The sequence below is a fragment of the Aquarana catesbeiana genome, linkage group LG07, assembly GCF_042186555.1.
Source record: "Aquarana catesbeiana isolate 2022-GZ linkage group LG07, ASM4218655v1, whole genome shotgun sequence".
Lineage (NCBI taxonomy): Eukaryota > Metazoa > Chordata > Amphibia > Anura > Ranidae > Aquarana > Aquarana catesbeiana.
Genome location: NC_133330.1, coordinates 92,281,453 through 92,295,792, shown reverse-complemented (window position 1 = coordinate 92,295,792; position 14,340 = coordinate 92,281,453). Strand labels below are relative to the sequence as shown.

At 42.7% G+C, this 14,340-nt stretch overlaps 1 protein-coding gene across 1 annotated transcript in view; it reads right to left on the bottom strand.

The window, feature by feature from the left end:
• TMPRSS6 (transmembrane serine protease 6) overlaps positions 1-14,340 on the bottom strand; it is a 386,147-nt gene that overhangs the window by 305,351 nt on the left and 66,456 nt on the right. The window contains exon 5 of the mRNA XM_073592484.1: positions 258-436. Coding sequence (XP_073448585.1) covers positions 258-436 — 179 coding nt within the window. The remainder of the gene's footprint in view (positions 1-257; positions 437-14,340) is intronic.

Sequence of the window (14,340 nt, the reverse complement as noted above, 5' to 3'; positions counted from 1 at the left end):
ACCTACAGGTTCACGTTAAAATGATAGTTTATTTAAAAAATGAAATAATTTGTACAATACAGATTAAGAAAGTTTAGAATTATAAGTGTAAATAATATAGACTGGTCAATAGTTTCAAAGTTGGGCTTACAGCATTATAGCTATTGTTTTCCAAGGCAAATCCTTCCAGGAACCCAATTGTATACAAAGGTGATCATGACCATGTATGCATGTTCTGCAAACATAAAGAAAGGAACATGTACAATGTATATACTGACCATATATATTCAGTGAGTGTCGGTCCACGTAGTACTGGTCAAATATGTAGGCTTTTGAGTTGTTAGCCTTGGAGGCCAGAACACGATAAAGTGCTGCTCTTACAGTGGATACTGTGACATATTTATTGTTCGAATTAGGGACATCCAATATTACCCAGAAGAAGACTGTCAAACCCTTCCTAAAGAAAAAAAACATGGACCTTGGTGATTTTATCCATGAATTCATGGCAATTCTATAATTCTATGTAATTCTATATAAAAAGGCTCAATACCTCTACTGAGGTGGCTCCCACACTGCAAAATTGCTCTCAATGACCACCCAACAGTAACTCAAACTATAGAAATACAACAAGGAACACCAGAGTAAAAACAGATGAAAGAGTCCAAGGTAATTTCCAATTCTTGGTGTCACACCACTATCCTTTTATCAGGGTTCAAGCTGCAATGGAGGGTTGAGCAGCAATGTAAAATAGTCTATTTCTCCTCAGCAACTGTTAGCCACTTGCCGACTGCCTAACTGGGAATATATGTCATGATTTTAAAAGTTAAATACAGGGGTAATCCCTTAGGTGGACGGTTTTTAGATAAAAGTTATCCCAATGGCGGATTCATAGAGGGGTCACTTTTAGAAGGGTGGGAGAGGTGCCATCCCCCTCCCGCCGCTTCCCAGTGGTTCCCGGCTTGACGTTACCGATCACTGAGCTCTGGAACCATCCGGCGTTGGCAAGATGGCTACCACTCATCTACGGAGGACCGCAGCGATGTCAACATCACTTCTGGTTCATAAAGAAAAAAGGGGGATTTTTAGGGACTTTCAGGAAGCCTAAACCTGGTAAGGTTATGTATTTCCATCCCTATGGGACTTTAAATGAAATTGTGGCCTGGTAGGGTCACATATTTCCATCCCTATTGAGTCAAGCAAAGAGGGAACAAGGAGGTTGGGACTTTAATTGAAGCACGTGAAAGCGAGAGAATAGTAATTAAGTGGAACAAAGGAATTTTATTCATATTACAATATAAATGTACATAGAATGTTGATACATGGTAACAGCACTAATAAGATGATAACAAAAGTGTCTTGAATCATAACCACTGATGTCAAAGGTAAAAAAGGTAGGCACGGTAGTAAACAATAGACAATAAAATGGTAACAAAATCTCAATTAAGAGCATGGTAATTCCATGAAAAATTCCAAAGTTCCACAAAAACATGATTAGATAAAATTATAATATATAAGGTAAAACCTGCAGGATCTATTGCCTCACTGAACCTGTAAAGTTGATAATTGTATAGACACTTGAACCAGGTGTGAAAAAGATGGAAGCACGGCATTATGTAGCTCTACACGTTTCGTGGCTGATACGCCACTCGTCAGGAGCATGCACGTGGTAGTCTAAGATAAAATTAATATACAGATAATCAGTAATCAATATACCATAGATAGGGTATTTTTTTCTTTATCAACATAATTCAGGGATGGAAGCACATGTTTAAGCCCTATTGTAACTATCTTTATTACATTCCTTGCAATCAATGATCCTATGTTTAGCCTTCCCCTGTGCTTTATTTATTTATCTCCTGTAATTTGTCATCCATAGTTATTTTGTTAGTCACCATATCTTTATTATTACCCTATTTGCATATTATCATTTGAGCGCTGGCACTGGTGTGAACAGTGTGGTTGCTGCGGCGTCCGCTCTCCTCCTCCGGGGGCCGTGACGCACATCAGGGGCCCTCCCTTGCTCCCTTGATGCCGGGAGGGCCATAGGTCCTGAAGGTTTTACCTTATATATTATAAATTTATCTAATCATGTTTTTTTGGAACTTTGGCATTTTTAATGGAATTACCATGCTCTTAATTGAGATTTTGTTACCATTTTATTGTCTATTGTTTACTACCATGCCTACCTTTTTTACTTTTGACATCAGTGGTTATGATTCAAGACACTTTTGTTATCATCTTATTAGTGCTGTTACCATGTATCAACATTCTATGTACATTTATATTGTAATATGAATAAAATTCCTTTGTTCCACTTGATTACTATTCTCTCGCTTTCACATGCTTCAATTAAAGTCCCAACCTCCTTGTCCCCTCTTCACTTCTGGTTCACCGGCCACGTAAACATGAATTTTTTTTTCTTAAAGCAAAAGATAATGTAGCACACCCATAGGGAGCCGCAAGTATACTTGCACCCCCCACCCTGCACAGCTAGGCACACCAAATCTTCACAGGCACACTTGAGTCAGAGAACAGCCCATGACTTTGTTTTTATGGTTTTATGGAGGGTAATTGTGACAGACCTAGCCAGGACAGGGGCTTTTGGAGGAAATTGCGAAACCTTTGTTTCAGCCCCCCCCCCCCCCCATGTCCCTCTTATGTGTAAGTCACCCTGTGTCTATTAAGGGCACAGGGTGACCAAGCAAATAATGTTCCAGAGCACTGGGAAGCAGCTTCTTGGTGGAAATATCCAGTCAGGCTGTCTGGGTTCTGTCAAATTTGGTGGCAAGCAGTGGGATGCTTCCTTGTGCCTGGGACATCCAAACCTCCACTGGGATCCAAGATTGGTCTAGCAGACTTTGGTCACCCCAGCAGAGATATGAACCTGGCATCAGAGTTCCAGGGGCTGCTGCAGATTGTCTTTTCATCATACTCCAGGACCGTGTCTGCAGATAAATACCTGGAGCTCAGGCAGCAGATTCAGGTAGGACTCTGGATTGGAGTCCTCCAGGTCGCTGGTATACAACAGGGCAAGTGCTTTCCAATCCCAGAGCAACGGGCCAGTGACCAATGGGCATTGCGGATGGCTTTCCTGGGAGAGTGGCCCCAGGAGCAAAGGGTGACTGAGTTGGACAGGCTGGTTTAGCAGGAGCTGGACAATCGTTATCGGGCTCTGCAATGACATGTAGAGCAGGAACATTTAGGGGAGACAAAAGAATGCTTTCCAGAGGGATACGACTTTGGTGGGTCTGGATTACTGTGGGAGAGCCTTACAGATTGTTTTGTGTTTGGCGATAAAAGGGAATCAGCCTTGAGGACCTGCGAGAATACAGAGAGGCTATGCTCGGTCTTGCAGGGGTCTCAGAGCTTAAACCTGGAAAGGGCATACAGGGAACTGCTGGAACAGGTTCAGCAGCATGCCCCAGAATCGGCAGCGAAAACTCCAGAGATGGCCGCCCCCAAAGCTGAAGTGCTGACAATAAGACAGAGCTCTGTTAACCTCTGCCCAGCATCGGTAACATCTTCTTCATTCTATGGACAGGAGATGGTGAACCTCTATCCCCAGACACCAGTTCCAGAGACTGGGGATTTAATAGACTTTTCAGCTGAGGAAGAACAACCTGGTGATGCCATCTCTTCAGCCTTCAGCAGAAGAGCTGGCATCAGAGCCAAACAACAGATTCAGCCTTCCTGAGAGAAGAGGCAATCAGCCTTTCTCCCACAACACTGACAGGGACATGGGATTTCCTGCTAGCAGCATCTGTGTAGTTACAAGAAACTTTTCCAGCTGAAGTACTGGCAACCGGACATAGGGTCCAAGGCCTCTGCCCCACACCTGTGTCAGTTCCGGAGGCCCAGGGTGAGAAGGAGATGGTCACTCCCCAAGAAGGTTTCGTGCACCTGGGAGACAGTACCAGAGAAAGGGCGTCCCAACAGAAGGCGGGGCCCCAGAATTATGACACCAACCCAGCTGAAGCAATGGCAACCGAGACTTCTGCCCCACACCTGTGGCAGTTCTGGAGGCCCAGGGTGAGGAGGTGGCGATCACTCCTGAGCAGCAGATCAGGATCAAAGGGGAGAAGGGAGAGAAGGTTGTCGTCTTCCCTCCCCAACAGTCAGCCAGAGTGGAGGAAACTGTCTACCCTCCCCAAGTTAGTCAAAGCAGATGATGTGAGCGCTGAAGCGCTAAAAGGGCAGAACACTACTGGCCTCTGCATACAACAATCCACTCCGCAGGAACTCCAGGGAGAGAGTGCAATCGGCACCTCACAACTGCTTGAGCTGGTGTTGGTGGATAGGTCTGAGGTCCCCACTAACAGAAACCCAGCAGAATTGCTGGCAACAGGGCAGAGTGCTACCAAGCTCTACCCAGCACCTACAGTTCCTCCACAGCTTCAGGGAGCTGGGGCAAATGGCCCCTCTCCCCAGCAGCAGACCAAGCTCCGGAATGACAGACAGAGTCAATGATCTTTGCCCCACACCTACTAATGACAACTATTCCTTGCAGCCAAGAATGGAGATTATGCGGACTGACTATGTGAGTTCACTCTGCTCGACTAATGCATGTCCAGACCAGGCTGAGGTCTGGGACCTTGTTAGTCGACTTTTGATGGGGAGAAATATGACAGTCCTATACAGTGGTTTTTGAATGAACCTTTTATGTACCCCCATGTACCTCTTATGTGTAAGTCACCTTGTGTCTATTAAGGGCACAGGGTGACCAAACAAATAATGGACAACTACTTAATGGACACTGAGAATTCGGTTGGGATTACTGCAGATGGGACAGTAATATTTATCAACAATATCCCTCAAGAAATCTATGACACATTAATTACACTGTATCAGAATGAGCATTGTATGAGCTTTACCTCAGACTGTTGTAGGTAGGAGACGAACAGTTTGCTACTGAGGTCTCCTGCTTTTTTCTGAAGGTGTTCTGTGTTTATACTTATGATAATGTGTATTGTACCTTCTGAGCTTGGAGTCGGCCAGTCTGACCTGCAATGTGACATCTGAGTCATCCATGTGGTTAATTAGGGATCCGGGTACAATAAAAAAAAAGTTTTTGATCTTTTGCTTTTAAGGGTAGAGGAGAGATTTGGGGTCTTTTGGCCAAAAATGCTATATTGTTTTTGCAAGGGATGTTTACATTCCTTGCAAAAGCAATAAAAGTGATCACAAAGCACAGCATAAAAATTAAAAAAATATAATAAAATGTATTTAAAAAAAAAAATTTTAATGCCCCAGTTCTTAGTGAATGCATACGTAGTTCACACCCGCGTATGTAAACGGTTTTTGAACCACACATGTGAGGGATCGCCGCAAATGTATGAGCAAGAGAAATAATTCTAGCACTAGACCTTCTGTGTAACTCTAAACTGGTAACTAGTAGACATATTTATAGCGTCGCCTATGAAGATTTTGAAGTACCGTAGTTCGGCGCTATTCCACGAGCGCACGCAACTTTAAAGCATGACATGTTGGGTATCTATTTACTCGGTGTAAAAACATCTTTCATATTATACAAAAACATTGGGGTATATATTATGTTTTGTTTTTTTGTTTTTAATTCATTTAAGTGTATTTTTTCCCAAAAAATTGCATTTGAAAAGCTGCTGTGCAAAAACCGCATGAGATTAAAAAAAAATTCAACAACTGCTATTTTATTCTCTAGGATCTCTGTAAATAATATATATATATATATATATATATATATATATATATATATATATATATAATGTTTGGGGGTTCTAAGTAGTTGCTCAGCAAAAAATTGTGATTTTAACTTGTAAGCAACAAATGTCAGAAAAAGGTTGGGTCCTTATTACTCTATGAAGAGAAGTTAATACCGGTACTGGTTCTAATATAGGACTGTGAGGTCATTGCTTTTTAGAGTCCATCCAAATCTTATCCTGGGTTGAGCCCTGATAACCCCCCCCCCCCTTCTCCCCAGTGGTATTACCACTTCTCAGGAAAATAACATAGTTCCCAGCTTCTTAAAATATCATATCTGAATATACAGTGTCTAGAAAAAGTAATTTTCCAGATTTTGTCATGTTACAACCAAAAATGTAAATGTATTTTATTGAGATTTTATGTGATAGATCAACACAAAGTGGCACATAATTGTGAAGTGGAAGGAAAATTATAAATGGTTTTCATTTTTTTTTACAAATAAATATGTGAAAAGTGTGGCGTGCATTTGTATTTAGCCCCCCTGAGTCAATACTTTGTAGAATCACCTTTCGCTGCAATTACAGCTGCATGTCTTTTTGGGGATGTCTCTACCAGCTTTGCATATCTAGAGAATTACATTTTTGCCCATTCTTCTGTGCAAAATAGCTCAAGCTCTGTCAGATTGGATGGAGAGCGTCTGTGAACAGCAATTTTCAAGTCTTGCCACAAATTCTCAATTGGATATAAGCTTGGACTTTGACTGGGCCATTCTAACACATGAATATGCTTTGATCCAAACCTTTCCATTGTAGCTTTGGCTGTATGTTTAGGGTCATTGTCCTGCTGGAAGGTGAACCTCTGCCCCAGTCTCAAGTCTCTTGCAGACATTAGCAGGTTTTCTTTTAAGGTTACCCTGTATTTGGCTCCATCCAGCTTCCTATCAACTCTGACCAGCTTCCGTGTCCCTGCTGAAGAAAAGCATCTCTACAACATGATGCGGCCACCACCATGTTTCACTGTGGGGATGGTGTGTTCAGTGTGACGTGCAGTGTTAGTTTTGCACATAGCATTTTGCTTTTAGGCCAGCAAGTTCAATTCTGGTCTCATCTGACCAGAGCACCTTCTTCCATATGTTTGCTGTGTCCCACGTGGCTTCTCGGAAACTGCAAATCGGACTTCTTATGCCTTTCTTTCAACAATGGCTTTCTTCTTGCCACTCTTCCATAAAGGCCAGATTTGTGGAGTGTACAGCTAATAGTTGTCCTGTGGACAGATTCTGCCACCTGATCTGTGGATCTCTAGAGCTCCTCCAGAGTTACCATGAACCTCTTTCCTTGCCGGTCTGTCAGTTTAGGTGGACGGCCATGTCTTGGTAGGTTTGCATTGTGCCATACTCTTTCCATTTTCAGATGATGAATCAAACAGTGCTCCGTGAGATGTTCAAAGCTTGGAATATTTTTTTATAACCTAACCCTGCTTCAAACTTCTCCACAACTTTATCCCTGACCTGTCTGGTGTGTTCATTGACCTAAATTACACAAAGGGAGACTTTATTTACTAATTAGGTGACTTCTGAAGGCAATTGGTTCCACTAGATTTTAGTTTGGGGTATCAGAGTAAAGGGGGCTGAATACAAATGCATGCCACACTTAAATGCATGGCTTTAACCACTTGCCGACCGCCTCACGTCTATATACGTGAGCAGAATGGCACGGGCAGGCAAAATCACTTACCCATACGTGATTGCCTTCCCGCGGGCGGGGGGTCCGATCGGACCCCCCCCCCGTGCCAGCGGCGGTCGGCATTTGTCTGGGAGCGTTGAGAGGCGAGGGGGAGGCCATCCGATCGTGGCCCCCCCCTCGCGATCGCTCCCAGCCAATGAGAGACATCCCCTGCCTGTGTATAGTACACACAGGCAGAGGATGTGATGTCATCTCTCCTCGGCTCGGCAGTTTCCGTTCCGGCGCCGAGGAGAGAAGACATCTGAGTAAGTGTAACACACACACACACACACAGTAGAACATGCCAGGCATACATTACACCCCCGATCCCCCCCCCGAACGCCCCCCGATCCCCCCCAATCACCCCCCCCCCGTCACAAACTGACACCAAGCAGGTTTTTTTTTTTTTTTCCCTGATTACTGCATGGTGTCAGTTTGTGACAGTTAGAAGTGGTAGGGCAGTAAGTGTTAGCCCTCTTTAGGTTTAGGGTACCCCCCTAACCCCCCCTAATAAAGTTTTAACCCCTTGATCACCCACCCATCACCAGTGTTGCTAAGCGATCATTTTTCTGATCGCTGTATTAGTGTCACTGGTCCCGCTAGTTAGGGACGTAAATATTTAGGCTCGCTGTCAGCGTTTTATAGGGTCAGGGACCCCCATATACTACCTAATAAATGTTTTAACCCCTTGATTGCCCCTAGTTAACCCTTTCACCACTGATCACCGTATAACTGTTACGGGTGACGCTGGTTAGTTTGTTTATTTTTTATAGTGTCAGGGCACCCGCCGTTTATTACCGAATAAAGGTTTAGCCCCCTGATTGCCCGGCGGTGATATGCGTCGCCCCAGGCAGCATCAGATTAGCGCCAGTACTGCTAACACCCACGCACGCAGCATACGCCTCCCTTAGTGGTATAGTATCTGAACGGATCAATATCTGATCGGATCAGATCTATACTAGCGTCCCCAGCAGTTTAGGGTTCCCAAAAACGCAGTGTTAGCGGGATCAGCCCAGATACCTGCTTGCACCTGCATTTTGCCCCTCCGCCCGGCCCACCCAAGTGCAGTATCGATCGATCACCGTCACTTACAAAACACTAAACGCATAACTGCAGCGTTCGCAGAGTCAGGCCTGATCCCTGCGATCGCTAACAGTTTTTTTGGTAGCGTTTTGGTGAACTGGCAAGCACCAGCCCCAGGCAGCGTCAGGTTAGTGCCAGTAGAGCTAACACCCACGCACGCACCGTACACCTCCCTTAGTGGTATAGTATCTGATCGGATCAATATCTGATCCGATCAGATCTATACTAGCGTCCCCAGCAGTTTAGGGTTCCCAAAAACGCAGTGTTAGCGGGATCAGCCCAGATACCTGCTAGCACCTGCGTTTTGCCCCTCCGCCCGACCCAGCCCACCCAAGTGCAGTATCGATCGATCACTGACACTTACAAAACACTAAACGCATAACTACAGCGTTCGCAGAGTCAGGCCTGATCCCTGCGATCGCTAACAGTTTTTTTTGTAGCGTTTTGGTGAACTGGCAAGCACCAGCGGCCTAGTACACCCCGGTCGTAGTCAAACCAGCACTGCAGTAACACGTGGTGACGTGGCGAGTCCCATAAGTGCAGTTCAAGCTGGTGAGGTGGCAAGCACAAGTAGTGTCCCGCTGCCACCAAAAAGACAAACACAGGCCCGTCGTGCCCATAGTGCCCTTCCTGCTGCAATTCGCCAATCCTAATTGGGAACCCACCACTTCTGCAGCGCCCGTACTTCCCCCATTCACATCCCCAACCAAATGCAGTTGGCTGCATGAGAGGCATTTTCTTTATGTCCTCCCGAGTACCCCTACCCAACGAACCCCCTCAAAAAAAGATGTCGTGTCTGCAGCAAGCGCGGATATAGACGTGACACCCGCTATTATTGTCCCTCCTGTCCTGACAATCCTGGTCTTTGCATTGGTGAATGTTTTGAACGCTACCATTCACTAGTTGAGTATTAGCGTAGGGTACAGCATTCCACAGACTAGGCACACTTTCACAGGGTCTCCCAAGATGCCATCGCATTTTGAGAGACCCGAACCTGGAACCGGTTACAGTTATAAAAGTTACAGTTACAAAAAAAAGTGTAAAAAAAAAATAAAAAACACAAACAAAAATATAAAATAAAAAAAAAAATAGTTGTCGTTTTATTGTTCTCTCTCTCTCTATTCTCTCTCTATTGTTCTGCTCTTTTTTACTGTATTCTATTCTGCAATGTTTTATTGTTATTATGTTTTATCATGTTTGCTTTTCAGGTATGCAATTTTTTATACTTTACTGTTTACTGTGTTTTATTGTTAACCATTTTTTTGTCTTCAGGTACGCCATTCACGACTTTGAGTGGTTATACCAGAATGATGCCTGCAGGTTCAGGTATCATCTTGGTATCATTCTTTTCAGCCATCGGTCGGCTTTCATGTAAAAGCAATCCTAGCGGCTAATTAGCCTCTAGACTGCTTTTACAAGCCGTGGGAGGGAATGCCCCCCCCCCACCGTCTTCCGTGTTTTTCTCTGGTTCTCCTGTCTCAACAGGGAACCTGAGAATGCAGCTGGTGATTCAGCCAGCTGACCATAGAGCTGATCAGAGACCAGAGTGGCTCCAAACATCTCTATGGCCTAAGAAACCGGAAGCTACGAGCATTTTATGACTTAGATTTCGCCGGATGTAAACAGCGCCATTGGGAAATTGGGGAAGCATTTTATCACACCGATCTTGGTGTGGTCAAATGCTTTGAGGGCAGAGGAGAGATCTAGGGTCTAATAGACCCCAATTTTTTCAAAAAAGAGTACCTGTCACTACCTATTGCTATCATAGGGGATATTTACATTCCCTGAGATAACAATAAGAATGATTAAAAAAAAAAAATGAAAGGAACAGTTTAAAAATAAGATAAAAAAGCAAAAAAATAATAAAGAAAAAAAAAAAAAAAAAAAAGCACCCCTGTCCCCCCTGCTCACGCGCTAAGGCGAGCGCAAGCGTCGGTCTGGCGTCAAATGTAAACAGCAATTGCACCATGCATGTGAGGTATCACCGCGAAGGTCAGATCGAGGGTAGTAATTTTAGCAGTAGACCTCCTCTGTAAATCTAAAGTGGTAACCTGTAAAGGCTTTTAAAGGCTTTTAAAAATGTATTAATTTTGTTGCCACTGCTCGTTTGTGCGCAATTTTAAAGCATGTCATGTTTGGTATCCATGTACTCGGCCTAAGATCATCTTTTTTATTTCATCAAACATTTGGGCAATATAGTGTGTTTTAGTGCATTAAAATTTTAAAAAGTGTGTTTTTTCCACAAAAAATGCATTTGAAAAATCGCTGCGCAAATACTGTGTGAAAAAAAAAATGAAACACCCACCATTTTAATCTGTAGGGCATTTGCTTTAAAAAAATATATAATGTTTGGGGGTTCAAAGTAATTTTCTTGCAAAAAAAAAATAATTTTTTCATGTAATCAAAAAGTGTCAGAAAGGGCTTTGTCTTCAAGTGGTTAGAAGAGTGGGTGATGTGTGACATAAGCTTCTAAATGTTGTGCATAAAATGCCAAGACAGTTCAAAACCCCCCCCCAAATGACCCCATTTTGGAAAGTAGACACCCCAAGCTATTTGCTGAGAGGCATGTCAAGTCCATGGAATATTTTATATTGTGACACAAGTTGCGGGAAAGAGATACATTTTTTTTTTTTTTTTTTGCACAAAGTTGTCACTAAATGATATATTGCACAAACATGCCATGGGAATATGTGAAATTACACCCCAAAATAAATTCTGTTGCTTCTCCTGAGTACGGGGATACCACATGTGTGGGACTTTTTGGGAGCCTAGCCGCGAACGGGACCCCGAAAACCAAGCACCGCCTTCAGGCTTTCTAGGGGTGTAAATTTTTGATTTCACTCTTCACTGCCTATCACAGTTTTGGAGGCCATGGAATGCCCAGGTGCCACAAAACCCCCCCAAATGACCCCATTTTGGAAAGTAGACACCCCAAGCTATTTGCTGAGAGGTATAGTGAGTATTTTGCAGACCTCACTTTTTGTCACAAAGTTTTGAAAATTGAAAAAAGAAAAAAAAAAAAGTTTTTTCTTGTCTTTCTTCATTTTCAAAAACAAATGAGAGCTGCAAAATACTCACCATGCCTCTCAGCAAATATCTTGGGGTGTCTACTTTCCAAAATGGGGTCATTTGGGGGGGTTTGTGCCATCTTGGCATTTTATGGCCTTCAAAACTGTGATAGGTAGTGAGGAGTGAAATCAAAAATTTATGCCCTTAGAAATCCTGAAGGCAGTGATTGGTTTTCGGGGCCCCGTACGCGGCTAGGCTCCCAAAAAGTCCCACACATGTGGTATCCCCGTACTCAGGAGAAGCAGCTGAATGTATTTTGGGGTGCAATTCCACATATGCCCATGGCCTGTGTGAGCAATATATCATTTAGTGACAACTTTTTGTAAATTTTTTTTTTTTTTTTTTGTCATTATTCAATCACTTGGGACAAAAAAAATAAATATTCAATGGGCTCAACATGCCTCTCAGCAATTTCCTTGGGGTGTCTACTTTCCAAAATGGGGTCATTTGGGGGGGGTTTGTACTGCCCTGCCACTTTAGCACCTCAAGAAATGACATAGGCAGTCATAAACTAAAAGCTGTGCAAATTCCAGAAAATGTACCCTAGTTTGTAGACGCTATAACTTTTGCGCAAACCAATAAATATACGCTTATTGACATTTTTTTTTACCAAAGACATGTGGCCGAATACATTTTGGCCTAAATGTATGACTAAAATTGAGTTTATTGGATTTTTTTTATAACAAAAAGTAGAAAATATCATTTTTTTTCAAAATTTTCGGTCTTTTTCCGTTTATAGCGCAAAAAATAAAAACGGCAGAGGTGATCAAATACCATCAAAAGAAAGCTCTATTTGTGGGAAGAAAAGGACGCAAATTTTGTTTGGGTACAGCATTGCATGACCGCGCAATTAGCAGTTAAAGCGACGCAGTGCCAAATTGTAAAAAGTGCTCTGGTCAGGAAGGGGGTAAATCCTTCCGGGGCTGAAGTGGTTAACATGACAATACTGCTCATTAACCACTTGCCGACTGCCCGCCACCAGCGGCAGAATGGCACTCCTGCGCAAATCGTCGTAGCCGTACGGTGGGTGCTTTAAGGAGTATAGGGGGCACGCTCACGCCACCGCATCCCTAAGGAGCCGATGCTCGTGCCCGGCGGTTGCGATGTCTGCCGGGCACCCGCGATTGCTCCTGACAGAGTGAGGACAGGGATTTGTGTGTGTCACAGTTAGAAAAAACAGTGAGGGAACACATTTCACCCCTTGATCGCCCCCTAGTGTTATCCCCTACCCTGCCAGTAATCAGTGCATTTTTATAGCACTGATCGCCATATAAAGGTCAATGGTCCCAAAAATGTGTCAAAAGTGTCCAATCTGTCTGCCGCAATGTCGAAGTCCCGATAAAAATTGCAGATTGCCGCCATTACTAGTAAAAAAAATAAATAAATAATAATAATAATGCCATGAATCTATCCCCCATTTTGTAGATGCTATAACTTTTGCGCAAACCAAACAATATATGCTTATTGCAATATTTAATTTTTTTTTTATCAAAAATATGTAGAAGAATATATATCGGCCTAAACTGATGAAGAAATTCGTTTTTTTTTTATAATTGAGGATATTTATTATAGCAAAAAGTAAAAAACAATGTCTTTTTTTTTAAATTGTCACTCTTCTTTTGTTTATAGCGCAAAAAATAAAAATCGAAGAGGTGACCAAATACCACCAAGAGAAAGCTCTATTTGTGGGAAAAAAAGGACATAAATTTCGTTTAGATAGAACATTGTATTACAGCGGAATTGTCAGTTAAAGCGACGCAGTGCCATATTGCAAAAAATGGCTTGGTCAGGAAGGGGGTAAATCCATCCGGGGCTGAAGTGGTTAAATAAAACAGGCTCATTTTAAAGACAAATTCATTTGCATTACAAGTGTGTTTACTCTGAAGCAAGTTCCATTCATATTATTGATTTAATTAAAAAAGTGATGGGCTACATCACCTGTCAAAGTCATGTGACCATCTTGATTTCTGTGGCACTGGGATTTAAAGAAATTCCCTGGGTCCTGCAAACTCACCCCATGTCAGGGTGGCAGGGGCACTCTATACAGTGGGTTGTATATTACATACTTCTGACCTTTGCGGCCTATATGCCATATATTCCTGTTTGATGCACTCTGTAGGCTGTGCTGGTACTAATTTGTCGCAAGTATTAGCAAAGCTCTTCTTTATGGTAGGTTCAGACACAAAAGCATATGTAATGGGAGAGTTTGTAAAAATTATATTTCCTCCTAGAGTTCTTTTGTTCTGACTCCTGGTTGTGGCACAGGATTTACGAAAACATTGCGTTTACACTTGCTTCTACAGCATGTTCTTATGTAGCGTTCTGTAGAAGGTTTGGAGGCACAGAAACTCATTGTTTGGGCTTCTGGGCTTAGCACTAGACCTTGGTCATCTCTGATTGTAAGGCTGGCATTGTAAGTCCAGGCACTGTATTTAAAACACGCTGGGACAAATAATCCATGTACCAATGCCATTTTATAATGGAATTCTAGTGGTTAAACTATTCCCTACATGATCAACAATAAAATATTTTGGCTATAGATAGACTTTAATCAGTGGAAATGGGTTGTATGTAATGTTGTAACAGCATTGGTGATTTCATCGAGACAACTGGGGGGGGGGGGGGGGTATGCACATGGATATGTTTTGATCAATATTTATATTTATACTGTTTTTGCATAAATATACTTCTACTATCCATACATATACATTGTTCACATATTTTTACTTTCTGTTAGTTTTGAACCCAGGCTCTTTTGTGAAATTTTTTTTGTTATGTAGGGATGTTGTATACAGTAAATGTGCATTTT